At 47.8% G+C, this 21,784-nt stretch overlaps 1 protein-coding gene across 1 annotated transcript in view; it reads left to right on the forward strand.

The window, feature by feature from the left end:
• KIF18A (kinesin family member 18A) overlaps positions 1 to 21,784 on the forward strand; it is a 172,995-nt gene that overhangs the window by 38,376 nt on the left and 112,835 nt on the right. The window contains 2 exon segments of the mRNA XM_030200688.1: positions 6,924 to 7,100; positions 10,804 to 10,878. Coding sequence (XP_030056548.1) covers positions 6,924 to 7,100; positions 10,804 to 10,878 — 252 coding nt within the window.

Consider the following 21,784-nt stretch of genomic DNA (forward strand, 5'->3'; position numbering starts at 1 on the left):
AACGCGCTGTTTTTTCCCTCGTTTTCTAGCGGGGGCGTCGCGTTGCGGCCTTGTGGCCGCGCGGTCGATTATTTTTTTGAGGTGTGATTTTACCGCCACCATCGACGACTTTGATTTCGCCGACGCGATTTTTCCGTCGATGTCCTCGAAGGTCCCGAGTGGCCTATCTCGCAGACCGACACCCACGCTTGGTGCCTCCAGTGCCTCGGGCCGGAGCACGATACCAAGTCGTGTACTTTGTGTCTTGGTCTCCGGAAACGGACTCAAGTTGCGAGGCAAGTTCTTCGGGACCGTGTTTTTGGAACTTGCGCCGGCCCCTCGACCTCGACGGCATCGGTATCGACGGCCGGTTCTTCGGTACCGGTATCGATGTCTGCGAAATCGGCACCGATGGCATCGACCCCAGGAGCACAGGTCCCGTCGGCCCGCCAGTCTTCCGGTGAGGGTAGGGGTGAGAGGCCGCGTGGGCAGTCGGCCCCGGTCACTCCTCGGGACCGAACCCTGTCTGATCCAGCCCCTCGAGACCGAGGGGGATCGAACTCCTCCTCCTCCATACCACCTAGCGCCGATGACGGGCACCGCAAGAAGCCAAGGAAGCACCGTCATCAGTCGCCATCGATGCACCCGGCCTCCGGCGCCGGAGAGGAGTCGACGCCGGGTCAGCGTCGAGAGGAGAGGTCCCCCTCGGTAGTGGAGGTACCGACGCGTCAGGGTCCTAGCACTTCGGTGCAGTCTCCTGGACCCGAGCAGCTTCCGGCACAGGCGCCTCTACCGGCCCCCCCCCCCCCCCCCCCCCCCCCCCCCGTCTTTCCCGGCAGCGGGCCTGGACGAGTGCCTCCGAGCCATCCTTCCGGGGATCCTGGAAGGGCTGATGCGCCAGGCTGTGCCGGCGCCGGGGGTGCTTGCACCCTCGGCGCCGTTGACTGTGGCGCCGGCGAGCTCTAGCCCGGTGCCGAGGCCTTCGACACGCAGGTGGAGTCGACGTCGATGGAGGGAGCTTCGTCCCCGCCGGCGCGGGAGTCCACCGCTCGACGACACCGAGGCCTCGGTGCCTCGACGTCGAGCCGGGCCCGGTTGAGGACTCAGCTACATGAGCTTATGTCCGATACCGAGGAAGAGGCCTCGTGGGGGGAGGAGGAGGACCCCAGATATTTCTCCTCAGAGGAGTCTGTGGGCCTTCCCTCCGACCCCATGCCTTCACCTGAGAGGAAGCTCTCGCCTCCTGAGAGCCTCTCCTTTGCCTCCTTTGTTAGGGACATGTCTATATGCATTCCCTTCCCCGTGGTCTCTGTGGACGAGCCGAGGGCTGAGATGCTCGAGGTCCTCGACTATCCATCACCACCTAGAGAGTCCTCCACGGTGCCGTTGCACAATGTCCTCAAAGAGACACTGCTTCGGAACTGGATGAGACCATTATCTAATCCCACCATTCCCAAGAAAGCAGAGTCCCAGTACAGAATCCACTCGGACCCAGAGTTAATGCGGCCCCAATTGCCCCATGACTCGGCGGTCGTGGATTCTGCTCTCAAGAGGGCACGGAGTTCGAGGGATACCGCCTCAGCGCCCCCGGGCCGGGAGTCTCGCACTCTGGACTCGTTTGGGAGGAAGGCCTACCAATCTTTCATGCTCGTGACCCGCATCCAGTCTTACCAGCTCTACACGAGCATCCACATGCGGAACAATGTGAAGCAACTGGCGGACCTGGTCGATAAGCTCCCGCCGGAGCAGTCCAGGCCTTTTCAGGAGGTGGTCAGGCAGTTGAAGGCATGCAGAAAGTTCCTCTCCAGGGGTATCTATGACACCTGTGACGTGGCGTCTCGTGCTGTGGCCCAAGGTATAGTGATGCGCAGGCTCTCATGGCTGCGCGCCTCTGACCTGGACAACCGCACCCAGCAGAGACTGGCTGACGTCCCTTGCCGGGGGGATAATATTTTTGGTGAGAAGGTCGAGCAGCTGGTGGACCAATTGCATCAGCGGGAAACCGCCCTCGACAAGCTCTCCCACCGGGCGCCTTCAGCATCCACCTCAGCAGATGGACGTTTTTCCCGGGCCCGGCAGGCTGCGCCCTATGCTTTTACCAAGCGTAGGTACACCCAGCCGGCCCGAAGGCCTCGACAGGCACAGGGACAGCCCCAGCGCGCTCGTTCTCGTCAACAGCGTGCGCCTAAGCAGCCCCCTGCGCCTCCACAGCAAAAGCCGGGGACGGGCTTTTGACTGTATCCACGGGAACATAGCCGCCATCAAAGTGTCCGTGCCGGACGATCTGCCGGTCGGAGGGAGGTTAAAATTTTTTCACCAAAGGTGGCCTCTCATAACCTCCGACCAGTGGGTTCTCCAAATAGTGCGGTGAGGATACGCCCTAAATTTGGCCTCCCTTCCACCAAATTGTCCTCCAGGAGCTCAATCCTTCAGCTCCCATCACAAGCAGGTACTTGCAGAGGAACTCTCCGCCCTTCTCAGCGCCAATGCGGTCGAGCCCGTACCACCCGGGCAGGAAGGGCAGGGATTCTATTCCAGGTACTTCCTTGTGGAAAAGAAAACAGGGGGGATGCGCCCCATCCTAGACCTGAGAGGCCTGAACAAATTCCTGGTCAAAGAAAAGTTCAGGATGCTTTCCTTGGGCACCCTTCTGCCAATGATTCAGAAAAACGATTGGCTATGTTCCCTGGATTTAAAGGACACATACACTCACATCCCGATACTGCCAGCTCACAGACAGTATCTCAGATTCCTCCTGGGCGCACGGCACTTTCAGTATTGTGTGCTGCCCTTTGGGCTCGCCTCTGCCCCACGGGTGTTTACAAAGTGCCTCGTGGTGGTAGCGGCATATCTACGCAAGCTGGGAGTGCACGTGTTCCCATATCTCGACGATTGGCTGGTCAAGAACACCTCAGAGGCAGGAGCCCTCCGGTCCATGCAGTGCACTATTCAACTCCTGGAGCTGCTGGGGTTTGTGATAAATTACCCAAAGTCCCATCTCCAGCCAACCCAGTCTCTGGAATTCATAGGAGCTCTGCTGACTACCCAGACGGCTCAGGCCTTCCTTCCCGAAGCGAGGGCCAACAACCTCCTGTCCCTGGCTTCGCAATCCAGAGCGTCTCAGCAGGTCACAGCTCGGCAAATGTTGAGACTTCTGGGTCATATGGCCTCCACAGTCCATGTGACTCCCATGGCTCGTCTTCACATGAGATCTGCTCAATGGACCCTAGCTTCCCAGTGGTTCCAAGCCACCGGGAATCTAGAAGATGTCATCCGCCTCTCCACCAGTTGCCGCACTTCACTGCTCTGGTGGACCATTCGGACCAATTTGACCCTGGGACGTCCATTCCAAATTCCGCAGCCCACGAAAGTGCTGACGACGGATGCATCTCACCTGGGGTGGGGAGCTCATGTCGATGGGCTTCACACCCAGGGTCTGTGGTCCCTCCAGGAAAAGGATCTGCAGATCAACCTCCTGGAGCTCCGAGCGATCTGGAACGCACTGAAGGCTTTCAGATATCGGCTGTCCTGCCAAATTATCCAAATTCGGACAGACAATCAGGTTGCAATGTATTACACCAACAAGCAGGGGGGGCACCGGATCTCGCCCCTTGTGTCAGGAAGCCGTCTGGATGTGGCGTTGGGCTTGCCAGTTCGGCATGCTCCTCCAAGCCACATACCTGGCAGGTGTAAATAACAGTCTGGCCGACAGGCTGAGCAGAGTCATGCAACCGCACGAGTGGTCGCTTCATTCCAGAGTGGTACGCAAGATCTTCCGAGAGTGGGGCACCCCCTCGGTGGACCTTTTCGCCTCTCAGACCAACCACAAGCTGCCTCTGTTCTGTTCCAGACTTCAAGCACACGGCAGGCTAGCGTCGGACGCCTTTCTCCTTCATTGGGGGACCGGCCTCCTGTATGCTTATCCTCCCATACCTTTGGTGGGGAAGACCTTACTGAAGCTCAAGCAAGACCATGGCACCATGATTCTGATAGCGCCCTTTTGGCCCCGTCAGATCTGGTTCCCTCTTCTTCTGGAGTTGTCCTCCGAAGAACCGTGGAGATTGGAGTGTTTTCCGACTCTCATTTCGCAGAACGACGGAGCGTTGCTGCACCCCAACCTTCAGTCCCTGGCTCTCACGGCCTGGATGTTGAGGGCGTAGACTTCACTGCGTTGGGTCTGTCGGAGGGTGTCTCCCGTGTCTTGCTTGCCTCTAGGAAGGATTCCACTAAAAAGAGTTACTTTTTCAAGTGGAGGTGGTTTGTCGTTTGGTGTGAGAGCAAGGCCCTAGAACCTCGTTCTTGCCCTGCACAGAACCTGCTTGAATACCTTCTGCACTTATCAGAGTCTGGCCTCAAGACCAACTCAGTAAGGAATCACCTTAGTGCAATTAGTGCTTACCATTATCGTGTGGAAGGTAAAGCCATCTCTGGAGAGCCTTTAGTCGTTCGATTCATGAGAGGCTTGCTTTTGTCAAAGCCCCCTATCAAGCCTCCTGCAGTGTCATGGGATCTCAACGTCGTCCTCACCCAGCTGATGAAACCTCCTTTTGAGCCACTGAATACCTGCCATCTGAAGTACTTGACCTGGAAGGTCATTTTCTTGGTGGCAGTTACTTCAGCTCGTAGGGTCAGTGAGCTTCAAGCCCTGGTAGCTCATGCTCCATATACAAAATTTCATCACAACAGAGTAGTGCTCCGCACCCACCTAAAGTTCCTGCCGAAGGTGGTGTCGGAGTTCCATCTTAACCAGTCAATTGTCTTGCCAACATTCTTTCCCAGACCGCATACCCGCCCTGCTGAACGTCAGTTGCACACATTGGACTGCAAGAGAGCATTGGCCTTCTATTTGGAGCGGACACAGCCCCACAGACAGTCCGCCCAATTGTTTGTTTCTTTCGACCCTAACAGGCTATGGGTCGCTGTCGGGAAACGCACCATCTCTAATTGGCTAGCAGATTGCATTTCCTTCACTTATGCCCAGGCTGGGCTGGCTCTTGAGGGTCATGTCACGGCTCATAGTGTCAGAGCCATGGCAGCGTCGGTGGCCCACTTGAAGTCAGCCTCTATTGAAGAGATTTGCAAGGCTGCGACATGGTCATCTGTCCACACATTCACATCACATTACTGCCTCCAGCAGGATACCCGACGCGACAGTCGGTTCGGGCAGTCGGTGCTGCAGAATCTGTTTGGGGTGTAAATCCAACTCCACCCTCCAGGACTCGAATTTATTCTGGTCAGGCTGCACTCTCAGTTAGTTGTTCTTCGTAGGTCAATTTTCTGTTGTACCCTCGCCGTTGCGAGGTTCAATTGACCTGGGTTCTTGTTTTGAGTGAGCCTGAGAGCTAGGGATACCCCAGTCGTGAGAACAAGCAGCCTGCTTGTCCTCGGAGAAAGTGAATGATACATACCTGTAGCAGGTGTTCTCCGAGGACAGCAGGCTGATTGTTCTCACCTACCCTCCCTCCTCCCCTTTGGAGTTGCGTTTTCATCTTTTCTTGCTTGTCATTCAACTGGCGGGAAGACGGCCGCGCATGCGCGGTGGGCGTGCCCTGCGTGCGGACCGCCCGCGAAACTTCTTCCGGTTGATGGGGGCTGCCGCGGACGTCACCCAGTCGTGAGAACAATCAGCCTGCTGTCCTCGGAGAACACCTGCTACAGTTATGTATCGTTCACTTTATCAAAGAATGGACGTAGTGAATGAGCAATACACAAACATAACTTGATGACTGAGGAAACCTGGAGATTGATGGACAGTTGCAAGTCCAGGAGCACTCCCAGATATTTCATGGACTCAACCAGAGTAGGGTGGGAACAGAGGGGTGAGATGACTGGCCCATGTTCCAGAGGGCCACAGACTTTAAGGAATTTAAAACTAAGGGATTAGAGGAAGCCAGTGGTCAATGGAATCAAGATAGGATTGGAGGACATAAATTTATAGGGATCTTGAATAGAAACTAGAGGATATCGTTGGTTTGGGTGTAAGACCTAATTGTGAACTCTTGGGATCAGGGTTGCCAAAGGGGTAAGAAAGATATTGAAGAGAAGTGAAGACAAAACTGAACCCTTGGGAGCGCCATAAGGGAGAGAACAGAGATCAGATTCAGCAGAGGGAACTACCAGTACTGCTTCACCTCAGTCAAAAGCAGATTGAATGTTATTCAGAAGAGAGGCTACTATTGTCTCAGTGGAATGGCCTGGCCAGAATCCCAACCTAAAGTGGCACAAGGGAAGCCATTAGACCAGATGAGGGACAACTGGAGCCTCTGTCTACACATGCGGAAGCTGTCGGCCTGTCATTTGTGTGAAGCCTTTTCAGCTAGTATGTTTGTAAAATGTGAAACCTTAAAAGGAATATTTTTTAAATATTTATTTATTTCTTTTATTACAAGCAGACAAAACACCTAAGAATGTTTCATATCTGTAACTCTGAAATAGCCTTCGCCATAAAAGTACTTTGATGCCCCCCAAAAAAGATAGCTGTACCTCGTGTATTTTTACTCACTAACTGTAGCATTTAAATCACTTAAGACAATATTAATGTCCTTTTTTTATAGTAAGACCTGAAATAATTTACTTTTGGAAAAGCACAGTTTTAATTACTGTATATTACATACTAATTATTCTTTTCTTCTGTGACCTATAAAGCTTGCTTTACTCAAAATTGTAAAAAGACCCTCTAGTAACTTAAAGAGAAATAACTGCATTCCACTGTATAGAACCGACTAGACATTCCACCTGTTGATGGCCACAGTATTCTAGTAGTATTCTACCCTTTCTTGAAGAGGGGCTGCAGTTTTTTTTTTTTTTTTTAAACATTAAAGCCACCACATGTTTCCCTTTTACTCAGAAGCTTCATCCACTTATTTCAGTGCTGTCAAATTACAACTAAAATATTGCAAGCTTGTTAGCTATGAGAACACGTTTGTCATTTATTTGTTCTGCAGAGCAAGAAGCAACACATTCCTTACAGAAACAGCAAGTTGACCCGCCTGCTGAAGGACTCACTCGGCGGAAACTGCCGAACTATAATGATTGCTGCTGTCAGTTCATCCTCCATATCTTACGATGACACATACAATACTCTCAAGTATGCAAACCGAGCCAAAGATATTAAATCGACAGTAAGTTTTATTTGGTCATTTTCCAAGTGTTTGATCCAGTAGACAGTTTAAAGGGAACAAACTTTGTTTACATTTCTGTGAATGGAAAACAGTACGGTGGGAGTAGTGCCAGGAGCTCCTGAAAATGAACCAATACAATAAATGAGTAGCATTTTAACAGATTTTACTAGAGAGCTTCATTGGTTCTGTTTTGTGTTGTGTGTGTTATTGTTTTTACTGATTTGAATTGTACTAAAAATTGAATATCATAGAATATCTGATCTCTTCTCCTCCCCCTCTCCCTCTTCCCCATTCTTTATATCCATTAGGATCATTTCCAATCTTTCCTTATCCTGCTAGACCAGATCATCCCAGACAGTTTTTTTTCCAGTCTGCCAGCAGATACAGATAAAAACACAAATCTTCCTATGATGACATCACTGCTATAAGGAAAGGTGCAGCCCTGGAACTTGCCAGTAAAAATCAATGTCAAAACAATAATGAAACAAATCAATACAACACCACAGAAAGAAAGAACTTTCAGGATCTGGGCACAAATTCTGGCCTCAAAAGAGAAGGCTTGAGCTCCTTTTATCACCGATTTTCATCTGAATTTAAAGGGGTGAGAGCCCCATTTAGTCACAGCCTTTCTGAGAGGGAATTGGATTAGCCTAGTGGGATTCAAAGAAAATATATGAACATGCTGAGCTAAAGATATCATCCTGCTAGATGTATGGTAAGTTCCCAAACAAACTCAAACTGGATGAAAAGAAGCCATGATTGCTTTTTGCTCAAAAGCAAAATGTGTTGGCTTGCATGTTCAATTTGTAGTGTTAAACTAAGGGTATGTAAGGAACACCAGGTTGCTGCTCTAGGGAAAGAGAATAGGGTTTAGTTTGTACCTTTCTCAGAAGGTTAAGTAGGTAATTTTCCTAGAGGGCTTAGTCTTTTTATACCTGAGGTAATGGAACGTTGTGACTTGCCCAAGATTACAAGGAACAGCAGGGGGATTTGAATCTGGCTTCCCTGGTTCGCAGCCCACTGCTCTAACCATTAGGCTACTCCTCTACTCTACAACTGTCCTCTAGAGCAAGAGCTCTAACTTCAGCCCCCAAGTCCTTCCAGAATTTGATACTTTGCAGCATGAATGCAGAACCAATTGTCTTCCCCATTTGCCTGGACAACTTAAGTTTCCACTTCATCTTTGAGGGGCCTGCTGAACACCTACAAAGAGCCCATTGATTTTTTTTGAAGGCATTGGTCACCTTTAAGTATCTCAGCAGGACTTGATGCACATTTAAGAAATGATGATCTCTGACCCAGCAAGAAACTCCTCCCTTAGAAAAGGTTGCAAGATAGATTACCTGGTTCAAGTGCAAAGGAGAAGCCACTTTTAGCAAGACAAAAAAAGGAGGGGGACTGCTAGCTAAGTGACACATCTCTGGAAAACTTTAGGTAGGGTTCCCTGGCCTGGTAGGACCTGTGACTGAGATCTGTGCCAGGCTGATCAAATGGCCATAGCGAGAGGTTCTTCAAGGTGACATGCTGCAAGTCATTGCACTATTCTTCCCCCCCCCCTCCCCCACACACACAAATTAAATAAATAAATAAAATGAAAGAATTGGACACATGCTGGTAGGGAGTCAAGCAAGTCCCTGAATCCTGTCTCTGAACAAAACAGCTGTGTCCTGACCCTTTGGCAAATTAAAACCCAGACCTTTTGTCAACACTACTCTTAAGAAGAGATAAAATGATTGCCCTCCATGAAGACACTTTGAGGGCTTGCCACCAGACTTGAACATATACCAGGGACATTTAAAGCTGGAATATTTTTCCAGGTTTTATTTTCGAGTTTTGCTTTTTTTAGTGCATTTATTTCCTGGAAATTGTTCTTCCCGTGGTGTTATGTCTTCTATTCCGCAAATACCAATAGTTGTTCAATGCAGATCACTCTAAAGATGAAAGCAATTCTGGATACCAGACCAATACCTTAGCAGCCATATATTACCAACAATGCAAAATTATATATATTTTATAAATAGATTTTAAGAGCTTTTCAAAAAATCACTAAGGCAACTTGATACTGAAGAGAAGAATCAAACATTTTCCACTTAGTCACCTGTTTCACTGAGGGAAAGTGTAACATTTGATTACAAGTTTTGGCCACACTACTTTTATGTTGAAGCTAGTCGCACAAATACAAGGTGGGAACTGCCATACAGAACTTTAAAAATGATGTTGCAAAGCTTGAACTGTGCTTAAGCATCCACCGGGAGCCAGTGCAGTTTTCTAAGCAATGGAGTGACAGAATTAAACTTAAGTGCATAAGTAATGCCACACTGAGAAAAGACCAAGGGTCCATCGAGCCCAGCGTCCTGTCCACGACAGCGGCCAATCTAGGCCAAGGGCACCTGGCAAGCTTCCCAAACGTACAAGCATTCTATGCATGTTATTCCTGGAATTATGGATTTTTCCCAAGTCCATTTAGTAGTGGTTATTGGACGTCCTTTAGGAAACCGTCTAACCCCTTTTCAAACTCTGCTAAGCTAACCGCCTTCGCCACGTTCTCCAGCAACGAATTCCAGAGTTTAATTATGCGTTGGGTGAAGAAAAAGTTTCTCCAATTTGTTTTAAATTTACTACACTGTAGTTTCATCGCATGCCCCCTAGTCCTAGTATTTTTGGAAAGCGTGAACAGACGCTTCACATCCACCTGTTCTACTCCACTCATTATTTTATATACCTCTATCATGTCTCCCCTACTTGCTGAATAAATCAGCCTTGCTGCCATGTTCTGGATTAGTTGTAGACGTTGATTTGCTTTATTTACATTGTTATTGTTATTGATTTGCTTTGTTATTGTTCAGCTTGGTCATTAGTTTACTGGCAAGTTTCAGGGCTGCACTTGCCCTTTATAGCAGTGTTGATATTGTTGCTGGAAAAGTCATGTTCCCTATCACCATCTGTTGGTAGGGTAGCAAAACCCACATGTCTGAGTTGGTCTACCAGGATTCAAGGAAAGGAAATTGATAGGTAAAACTAAATTTCTCCTTTACTCTGTTAGCCAGACCTAGATTAGCTGTAATTTCTTACCCCAAAACATACAAAGTCATAGTGCATCATTGCTTTAAATCTTAGAATTTTTAATTTCACCAAAAGAACTGTGTCTTATTTAGATTTCATTCAATATACTGATCGTGGAAGATTTTCATATGCTTTCCTTTTCATCCTGCCAGACCAGACATGCGGATTAATGTAGAGAATTGGCAGAATCCAGAGTTTGCAGACAAGGTACAATAGGTTCAGGCGCTGGCTATATCTCCCAGCAGATGGTAGAATCTTGACTGAAGTAAGGCCCTACGATACAGCTGCTGAGTTGGGTTCTGTTGAACCATATGAGGTGGCTAGGCAGGCAGGAAGGGTCCATCCCTCCTGCGGGCCATTGGGTCAGAGTCTGAGCTAGCTGAGTCTTCTTGGGAACATTGGATTCTTGGTGCAGCAGATATTTTCAGATTGACTAGAACTTAACTCACGATATTTAACATAAGGTATTTTAGTCCACTTTGGTTGTTTCCACGTTTAAAGGCACTAAAAATAAAAACTTGTGTTAGCTATATATAAGTATGTTCAATGGCATTATATTACTACTATTGATATATTTGCAAAGATCATTGGAATAATTTATTTTAAGTATTTTAAAAGGAATATTTTTATTGCTTAATAGGTAAAGAGCAATGTCGTTAGTCTGGACAGCCACATAAGTCAATATGTCAAGATTTGTGACCAGCAAAAGAGAGAGGTATGTAACATTCATACCCTTCCATACTAGCACTTCTCACTGTTCTCACACAATCTAAATAAAATAGCAAACAGGAGTTTCATGGCCTAGTAAGTTCTTCTGGTTTGTTTGTTTGTTTGGTTTTTTTTTTTTTTTACTGCTAGCTCAATTGAAGCCAACCTTTTGCTAGGCCTATGGTGCCATGAGCTTTTTTAACTTTCTCTAACTTGGCCATTTCACTGGTAGTCATATAGACCCTGTGTTGCAGCGTATGGATGTTGAAGAAAATGAGACTAAATAAGTTATGGTTTTGGATGTTTATGCAAAGTACTTCACCCTAAGCTAAGTGATTTGTCTTTTCTTTCTTTTTTTTTTTTTTTGTGCTGTGCACAGTTGGTTTATATATTTATATTTTTTAGCTTGAAATGAACATTGATAGTGAAATGGCTGCATTCTCCAAAGACAAGCAGGCTTCTATTTTCTCACAAGTGGGTGACGCCGATCAGAGTCGCCTGGTCCAGCATTTTGCCAAAGCTAAACAGAGCTTTGTAGAGTGCAAGCGCCTTCCCGCCCACCATGTGAATGTGATCTCCTCAGCTCTCAATGAGCGTATCTGTGCCTTGCTCCTTGGGGGGTGCTTGTTCCTACCCTACCTCCCGTTGCAGCCTCTGGCACCTCTTGCGAACCTGGTGTTGACTGCTACCCAAGCTGGCACTCCCTTGACGTCAGTGGAGGAATCTTCGCCAGAGTCGAGGTGGGAGTCGACTTCTTGACATCGCTCTCAAGGGCATGGTTCCTCAGCATCGAGAGAGGTTCAATCTCAGCGATCCCATAGGGAGATCCTGTCCAACAATGAGGAGGAGGGCTCATAGGATTCAGGGGAGGATCCCAGATACTTCTCCTCAGGTCTTGGATTCTCTCTGAACCCTCCCCTCCACCATTTGAAAAGGAAATGGCTGATGCCATACTGTTTCCTTTAAAAGTGGAGGATGAGCCCAGGGCCAAGATGCTCAAGGTCCTGGACTACACCTCTCCTCCTAAGGAGGCTGTGACAGCACCTCCACAAGGTACTCAAGGAAGTCCTCGTCAGGACCTGGGAGTCCCCTCTGTTGGTCCCTGTCTGACCAAGAAGATTGACACCTAGTATCGGATCCACAGTGTGCCTGGTTTTGATAGGCCTCAGTTGCCTCACAATTCCATGGTGTTGGAGTCCACTCTCAAAAGAGCCAGGAGTACTAGGGACTATGCCTTGGTGCCCCCAGGCAGAGAAGCTAGAACCCTGAATTCTTTTGGGAGGAAGATGTACCAGGCTTCAATTCTTGTTTGCCGTATATAATCCTACCAGCTCTTCACAAGCGCCTACTTGCAAAACTCGGTGCGACAGCTGTTGGACTTGGTGGACACACTTCCTACGGAGGACGCCGAGCCTTTTCGCCAGTTGGTCAAGCAGCAGAAAGTGTGACAAAAGTTCTTGGCACGGGGCACTTAGAATACTTTTGGTGTGGCATCCAGGATCTCTGCTGAAAGTATAGCAATGCACAGACTCTCAAGTCTGCGTACTTCTGACTTGGAACACTGTTCTACAGCAGATGATGGATGCCCCTTGCCGGGGGGAACCTTTTTAGAGAGAGAAGGTTGCAGACCAAATCAAGAAGCATACAGATAGTCTTTTCTCTCTCCCATCGGGTGCCTTCTGCATCCACCTCCTCAGCTAGGATGATTTTTGGCAAGCTAAGGAGCAGTTCGTACTACTATTCTAGGCATAGGTACAATCTTTCAGCTTGCAAGCCTGCTTGGGCTCAGCCTCAGCGTGCTCATGTCAACAGCGTGTGCCTAAGAACCCTGCTGCTCCCCAGGCAAAGCAAGGGATGAGCTTTTTGAGCTGCTCCAGCTGAGCATAGCTGCAGTACATCCTGGACTAATTGCCGGTTGGGGGAAGGCTAAAATTTTTTCACCAAAGATGGCCTCTTATAACCTCTGACCAGTGGGTTCTTCAAATAGTCCATCTCAGATACGCCCTCAGTTGGCATATCAAATCTCCAAATTGCCCACCAATAGCTTATTCATTCATCTCTCAGCACAGGCAAATACTTGCAGAGGAACTCTTCACCCTTCTAAAAGCCCATGCGGTCAAACCCATTCCACCAGGGGAGGAAGGGCAGGGATTCTATTCCAGGTACTTCCTTGTGCAGAAATAGACAAGGGGATGCGTCCCATCCTAGACCTAAGGGCCCTGAACAAATTTCTAGTTCGAGAAAAGGTCAGGATGGTTTCTCTGGGCACCCTTCTCCCTACGATTCAGAAAAACGATTGGCTATAAAGAATGCATATACTCGCATCCCGATACTTCCACCCACTGGAAGTATCTTCGATTTTGACTGGGAACACATCACTTTCAATATCGTGTTGCCTTTTGGCCTTGCATCAACTCCCAGGGTCTTCACCAAGTGTCTAGCGGTAGTTGCAGCATTACTATGCAGACTGGGAGTCCATGTATTCCTGTATCTTGAAGACTGGCTGGTGAAGAGCACCTCAGAGGACGGTGCTCGGGAGTCCATGCGAATAACTATTAGGGTGCTCGAGCTACTAGGGTTTGTTTTAAACCACCCCGTCCCATCTCCACCCTGTCCAGCAATTGGAGTTCATAGGAGCCCTGCTCGACACACACAGGGTTCGATCCTACCGCCCTGAAATGTGAACGGACAATCTTGTCTCGCTTGCGTCCAAGGTTCGTGCCACTCAGAATGTCACAGCTCATCAGATGTTGACATTGTTGGGCCACATGGCTTCCACAGTGTATGTTACACCTATGACACATCTTCACATGAGATCAACTCAATGGACCCTGGCTTCTTAGTGGGTATCAAGCCACAGGGAGTCTAGAAGATATCATCCAAGTGCCCTCAGAGCTTTTACGCTCTCTTCATTGGTGAACAATTTGATCCAATTTGACTCTGGGACTTCCATTTCAAATTCCTCAGCCAGAACAAGTACTAACAGGTGCATTTCTCCTAGGATGGGGAGCTCATGTAGATGGGCTTCACACTGAAGGTGTTTGGGTCCGCCCAGGAAATGAATCTTCAGAGGAACCTCCTGGAGCTTCGGGCGATCTGGAATACTGTAAAGGCTTTCAGAGATCGGTTACCTCGCCACATTTTTCAGAGATCGGTTACCTCGCCAGATTGTTCTTATCTGTCACAAAACGCCTAGCCACCCACCTGGGGTTACCCTGCAGCCACTTAGAGGGTCTATCCCACACAGCTCAGGTCCACCTACACCCACTAGCACCCTCGTCCCACCGACTGGGTCACAACCGTCTCTGGGTGAGTCTCCCACTGTCCAATTATCCCCAGTGATTTCTAGATTACTGGAGCCACACTCCCAGTGGGCCCACAGTTCCCAGAAAGCACTTGCAAACCCAACACACAAACCACCAGTATTCTTTATCAGTCCAGACAAGCAGAACAAACAAATGTGTTTATTCTCAGAACTTGGAGAACAGTGCACAAAAAATGTGTATTCAGCAAACTGTAACAAGTAACTGAAAATTGGATCAATTATAACACTAACTAAACATCTATATACTCTCTAAACAGTACCTGGGAAGGTCAGGACATATAATTCACTGAGTCTCAGCAAAGAGATCTGTCTCTCTTTCCTCCCATACTAAGACTGAAGCAACAACTGCTGGATAATTTCAAACTCCAGGCCAATCAGAACCTAGTGAAAAGTTTTACACGTATACTGCTGCTGCTTCCTGCTTGTTTTAAAGAAAAAACATTCAGTTCCCTATAATAGCTTTACAGCAAAGAAACACCACCTGCTGGCCAAATAGGAGAAATACACTTCAGAAAATATCCGATACATTTTATAGGCTTAAAACACACTTTCTTCACATCATCCAAACAGGCACTCAGGTTGCAATGTATTACACCAGCAAGCAGGGGGGCACCGGATCACGCCCTCTGTGTCAGGAGGCCATCCAGATGTGGCATTGGACGCACCAACATAGCATGTCCCTTCAAGCCACTTATCTGGCAGGTGCAAACAATACCCTGGCTGACAGGCTGAGCAGGATAATGCAACCGTACGTGTGGTCTCTCAATATGAGCATAGCCCACAAGATCTTCCGTTCATGGGGCACCCCCTCGGTGGATCTTTTTGTCACTCAGATCAACCACAAAGTCCCTCAGTTCTGTTCCAGGCTTCAGGCCCACAACAGACTAGTGTCAGATGCCTTCCTTCTCAATTGGGGACAGGTGTTCTGTATGCGTATCCTTCTAATACCTCTAGTAGGAAACTCAAGCAAGACTACAGAACCATGATTCTGATCATGCCATACTGGCTGCGGCAGATTTGGTTCCTCCCTCTTCTGGTGTGGAGACTGGAGTGTTTTCTGACCCTCATTACTCAGAACAAGGAGTCACATCTACATCCCAGCCTCCAGTCTCTGGCTCTCACAGCTTGGATGTTGAAGCCTAGAATTTACTTCCTTAATCTCTCAAAGGATGTGTCCTGTGTCTTGCTGGCTTCCAGGAAAGAAACCAATAAGAGGAGTTACTGTTTTAAATGGAGAAGGTTTGCCGTCTGGTGTGAGAGCAAGTCCATAGATTCCCTTACTTGCCCTGCACAGACCCTGCTTGAATACCTTCTACACTTATCAGAGTCTGGTCTCAAGACTAACTCTGTAAGGGTTCACCTTAGTGCGAATAGTTCTTATTAACGTGTAGAAGGTAAGCCCATCTCTGGACAGCCTTTAATTGTTTGCTTCATGAGAGGTTTGCTTTTCTCAAAGCCCCATTTCAAACCTCCGCAAGTATCATGGGATCTCAATGTCATTCTCACCCAGCTGATGAAAGCTCCTTTTGAACCGCTGAATTCCTGCCATCTGAAGTACTTGACCTGGAAGTTGTTTTCTTGGTAGCTGTTACTTCAGCTCGTAGGGTCAGTGAGCTTCAGGCCTTAGTTGTGAATGCACTTTATACTAAGTTTCATCACAACGGAGTAGTCCTCACACACCCTAAGTTCCTGCCGAAGGTGGTGTCTGAGTTCCATCTGAACAAGTTGATTGTCTTGCCAACATTCTTTCCCAGACCTCATGCCCATCCTGGCAAAATCAGTTTGCACACCTTAGATTGCAAGAGAGCATTGGCCTACTACATGGAGCGGACAGGACCCCACAGACAGTCCGTCCAGCTTTTTGTGACTTTTGATCCCAACAGGATGGGGGTCGCCATTGGGAAACACACCATTTCAATTTGGCTAGCAGATTGCATTTCCTTCATTTATGCTCAGGCTGGGCTTGCTTTGGAGGGTCATGTCACGGCACATAATGTCAGAGCCATGGCCGTGTCAGCTCACTTGAGGTCAGCCTCCATTGAAGAAATTTGCAAGGTTGCAGTGTGGTCAACAGTCCACACATTCAGATCACACTACTGGCTTGAGCAGGATGCCCGACGCGACAGTCGGTTCAGGCAGTCAGTGTTGCAGAATCTGCTTAGGATCTAGAATTCAGCTCCACCCTCCTAGGCCTAGTACCAGGTACTTCTTAGCCAGGATCAGGTGACCCTCAGGGGGAGGAATGCTGGCTTCGGCCTAACCCCTGGTAAGCCTTTTCTTGGTTGAGAGGTGCCCAGCTCTCCCACCGGTTGCCTTCTCAGGTGCCGTGGAGGACTTGCAGCTCATCTGCATATCCTCGGAGCCTTCGCCAGAGTGACTCCCAGGTCCGTTCCGATCCACTCGGGGCCTCTGCTCAAGGTGCACAGTGCTCCTACCAGGTGCTGTGGAGGACTTGCAGCGTTCTGCATATCCTCACAGCTGCATCCGGGGTGACTCCCAAATCCACCCCGACCTTCCCAGGGCCTTCGCCACAGTTACCCAGGGCTTTCGCTCCACCTACCCAGAGCTACCAGGTACTTCTTAGCCAGGATCAGGTGACCCTCAGGGGGAGGAATGCTGGCTTCGGCCTAACCCCTGGTAAGCCTTTTCTTGGTTGAGAGGTGCCCAGCTCTCCCACCGGTTGCCTTCTCAGGTGCCGTGGAGGACTTGCAGCTCATCTGCATATCCTCGGAGCCTTCGCCGGAGTGACTCCCAGGTCCTTTCCGATCCACTCGGGGCCTCTGCTCAAGGTGCCTAACGGCGCGCGAAAGCTTTCCTTCCAATAAGTTCTGGGAGAAGAGGATATTTCTCTGGTAAGTGAACAAATTTTGCTTGTGCTTTCGGAACTTGAAGATTGGGGTTTAAAGGAGGAACTGTAAGTTAGTGATAGGCTGATATCCTTAATACTTTAGCAAGTTTTAAATTACGGAAAAACTCAAAAAACACTAAGATGGAGTCAGCAGTCCAGCAGCGAGAGGGGTGCTATCCAGTCTTTTGCATTGAGTGTCACATGTATGATTATCTCCCAATTGGTGAGGTGTCATATGTGTGTGCCCGATGCAAAGAGCTCCTAGCTCTCAGAGAACGTGTCCGTTCCCTTGAGGCTAGAGTAGCAGACTTGATGGAGCTGAGGGAGACAGAGAGGTACATAGAGGAGACCTACAGGGATGTTGTAGAGAAGTTCCACCTCCAGTCAGGTAGCCCCTGTGCTACCTTGGAGGAGGGAGGTCTCCTAGAAGGAGAGCATCACCCTGGTGAAGTAGGAAGTACTCCTGTAGCCAGGACCTGCCCACCAGGGGATGTATTATCCTTTCGCACCGAGGATATATCTCCAAATGTTGCCCGGGAGGGAAAGGTTAGGACAGCTGTTGTACTTGGTGATTCGATCATTAGGCATATAGATAGCTGGGTGGCTGGTGGACGTGAGGATCGCCTGGTGACTTGCCTGCCTGGTGCGAAGGTGGCGGACCTCACATGTCACCTAGATAGGATTCTAGATAGTGCTGGGGAGGAGTCCGCTGTCTTGGTACATGTGGGTACCAATGACATAGGAAAATGTGGGAGAGAGGTTCTGGAAGCAAAATTTAGGCTCTTAGGTAGAAAGCTGAAATCCAGATCCTCCAGGGTAGCATTTTCTGAAATGCTACCTGTGCCACGCGCAGGGCCCAAGAGACAGGCAGAGCTCCAGAGTCTCAATGCGTGGATGAGACGATGGTGCAGGGAGGAGGGCTTTAGATTTGTTAGGAACTGGGCAACATTCTGGGGAAGGGGGAGCCTATTCCGAAAGGATGGGCTCCATCTTAACCAGAGTGGGACCAGGCTGCTGGCATCGGCGTTTAAGAAGGAGATAGAGCAGCTTTTAAACTAGAAATGGGGGGAAGGCCGACAGTCGCTCAAAAGAGCATGGTTCGGGATAAGGTATCTTTCAAAGATATCACCATAACAGGGAAGATAGAGTATCCTGATAGTGAGGTTGCAAAAGAGATTGTAGTAGATCGGGTATCTTTAAATAACAATAAAAATCAGACAAAAGATTGCCAATTAATACTGTCAAGTACTAAGCATGATGTACTTAGGAACAACAAACATAGTTTGAAATGTCTATATGCGAATGCCAGGAGCCTAAGAAATAAGATGGGGGAGTTAGAATATATTGCACTAAATGAAAAATTAGATATAATAGGCATCTCTGAGACCTGGTGGAAGGAGGATAACCAGTGGGACACTGTCATACCGGGGTACAAATTATATCGTAGTGATAGGGTGAATCGGATTGGTGGAGGGGTAGCATTGTATATTAACGAGAGCCTTGAATCAAATAGATTGAAAATTCTGCAGGAAGCAAAACACTCCTTGGAATCACTGTGGATTGAAATTCCATGTGCAAAGGGGAAAAGGATAGTGATAGGAGTGTACTACCGTCCGCCTGGCCAGGACGAACAGACGGATGCGGAAATGTTAAAGGAAATCAGGGACGCAAACAAACTGGGCAACACAATAATAATGGGGGATTTCAATTACCCGCATATAGACTGGGTTAATGTAACATCTGTACACGCAAGGGACATAAGATTTCTTGATGAAATCAAGGACAGCTTCATGGAACAGCTAGTTCAGGAGCCGACAAGAGAAGGAAAAATACTAGACTTAGTCCTTAGTGGTGCTCATGATCTAGTGCAGGGGGTAACGATACGAGGGCCGCTTGATAACAGTGATCATAATATGATCGGTTTTGATATTGGCATTGAAGGAAGTGAAACTAGGAAATCAAGTACGCTAGCGTTTAACTATAGAAAAGGTGATTACGACAAAATGAGAAAAATGGTGAAAAAAAGACTGAAAGGAGCAGCTCGCAGAGTAAAAAACTTGCATCAGGCGTGGATGCTGTTTAAAAACACCATCCTGGAGGTTCAGGACAAATATATTCCACGTATTAGAAAAAAGGGAAAAAAGACTAAACGTCAGCCGGCGTGGCTAAACAGTAAGATAAAGGAAATCATTAGAGCCAAAAAACAATCCTTCAGAAAGTGGAGAAGAGAACCAACTGAAAGTAACAGGATAGATCATAAGGAATGCCAAGCCAAATGCAAAGCGGAGATAAGGAGGGCAAAAAAGGACTTTGAGAAGAAATTAGCGTTGGAAGCAAAAATACATAGTAAAAACTTTTTTAGATACATTAAAAGCAGGAAACCGGCCAAAGAGTCGGTTGGGCCGCTGGACGAAAATGGTGTTAAAGGGGCGATCAAGGAGGACAAAGCCGTAGCGGAGAAATTAAATGAATTCTTTGCTTCGGTCTTCACCGAGGAGGATTTGGGGGGGACACCGGTGCCGGAAAGAATATTTGAAGCGGGGGAGTCGGAGAAACTAGACAAATTCTCTGTAACCTTGGAGGATGTAATGGGTCAGTTCAGCAAGCTGAAGAGTAGTAAATCACCGGGACCTGATGGTATTCATCCCAGAGTATTAATAGAACTAAAAAATGAACTTGCGGAGCTACTGTTAGAAATATGCAATCTGTCCCTAAAATCGAGTGTAATACCGGAAGACTGGAGGGTAGCCAATGTTACTCCGATTTTTAAGAAAGGTTCCAGAGGAGATCCGGGAAATTATAGACCGGTGAGTCTGACGTCGGTGCCGGGCAAGATGGTGGAGGCTATTATTAAGAATAAAATTGCAGAGCATATACAAAAACATGGACTGATGAGACAAAGTCAGCACGGATTTAGTGAAGGGAAGTCTTGCCTCACCAATCTAATGCATTTTTTTGAGGGGGTAAGCAAACATGTGGACAATGGGGAGCCGGTTGATATTGTATATCTGGATTTTCAGAAGGCGTTTGACAAAGTGCCGCACGAAAGACTCCTGAAGAAATTGCAGAGTCATGGAATCGGAGGTAGGGTATTATTATGGATTAAGAACTGGTTGAAAGATAGGAAGCAGAGAGTAGGATTGCGTGGCCAGTATTCTCAGTGGAGGAGGGTAGTTAGTGGGGTCCCGCAGGGGTCTGTGCTGGGTCCGTTGCTTTTTAATGTATTTATAAATGACCTAGAGATGGGAATAACTAGTGAGGTAATTAAATTCGCCGATGACACAAAATTATTCAGGGTCGTCAAGTCGCAGGAGGAATGTGAACGATTACAGGAGGACCTTGCGAGACTGGGAGAATGGGCGTGCAAGTGGCAGATGAAGTTCAATGTTGACAAGTGCAAAGTGATGCATGTGGGTAAGAGGAACCCGAATTATAGCTACGTCTTGCAAGGTTCCGCGTTAGGAGTTACGGATCAAGAAAGGGATCTGGGTGTCGTCGTCGATGATACGCTGAAACCTTCTGCTCAGTGTGCTGCTGCGGCTAGGAAAGCGAATAGAATGTTGGGTGTTATTAGGAAGGGTATGGAGTCCAGGTGTGCGGATGTTATAATGCCGTTGTATCGCTCCATGGTGCGACCGCACCTGGAGTATTGTGTTCAGTACTGGTCTCCGTATCTCAAAAAAGATATAGTAGAATTGGAAAAGGTACAGCGAAGGGCGACGAAAATGATAGTGGGGATGGGACGACTTTCCTATGAAGAGAGGCTGAGAAGGCTAGGGCTTTTCAGCTTGGAGAAGAGACGGCTGAGGGGAGATATGATAGAAGTGTATAAAATAATGAGTGGAATGGATCGGGTGGATGTGAAGCGACTGTTCACGCTATCCAAAAATACTAGGACTAGAGGGCATGAGTTGAAGCTACAGTGTGGTAAATTTAAAACGAATCGGAGAAAATTTTTCTTCACCCAACGTGTAATTAGACTCTGGAATTCATTGCCGGAGAACGTGGTACGGGCGGTTAGCTTGACGGAGTTTAAAAAGGGGTTAGATAGATTCCTAAAGGACAAGTCCATAGACCGCTATTAAATGGACTGGAAAAATTCCTCATTTTTAGGTATAACTTGTCTGGAATGTTTTTACGTTTGGGGAGCGTGCCAGGTGCCCGTGACCTGGATTGGCCACTGTCGGTGACAGGATGCTGGGCTAGATGGACCTTTGGTCTTTCCCAGTATGGCACTACTTATGTACTTATGTACTTATATATGTACTTATGTTCTTTTCCAGGTTGCAGTTTCACTTAGGTTAGTCTGTATAATGTGCTCACCGTTGGTAGGCCCAATTGACAACTCGGGAGAATGTGTTCGCGGGGCACAAAGCTCTCTTATTAGCATTGGCAAAATGCCGGATCGGGTGATGCAGATCGGCGTCACCCACTTATGACAATATGAAGCCTGCTGTCTTTGTAGAATACCTGCTGCAGGTAAGTATCTTCGCTATATTTTGAGAGTTCAATAGCATCTTTTTTTGTAACAGTGTTTTTTTTTCCTCCGGTTGGGAAGCTGTTTCCACTGTTACTTTTTTGGTACTTTAATTGGAAACCAGTGATTAGACAGCCATTGTGAACGGTCATCTATGTAGACCTATGGCAATTGAGGTTTCATTTGTTTAATATAGATACTCTGACAGAAGGTTGTTTGGTTTTTTTTGGTTTTTTTTGTCATTCAGAACAAAATATTTTTTT

The sequence above is a fragment of the Microcaecilia unicolor genome, chromosome 4 (assembly GCF_901765095.1).
Source record: "Microcaecilia unicolor chromosome 4, aMicUni1.1, whole genome shotgun sequence".
In the NCBI taxonomy this organism is placed as follows: domain Eukaryota; kingdom Metazoa; phylum Chordata; class Amphibia; order Gymnophiona; family Siphonopidae; genus Microcaecilia; species Microcaecilia unicolor.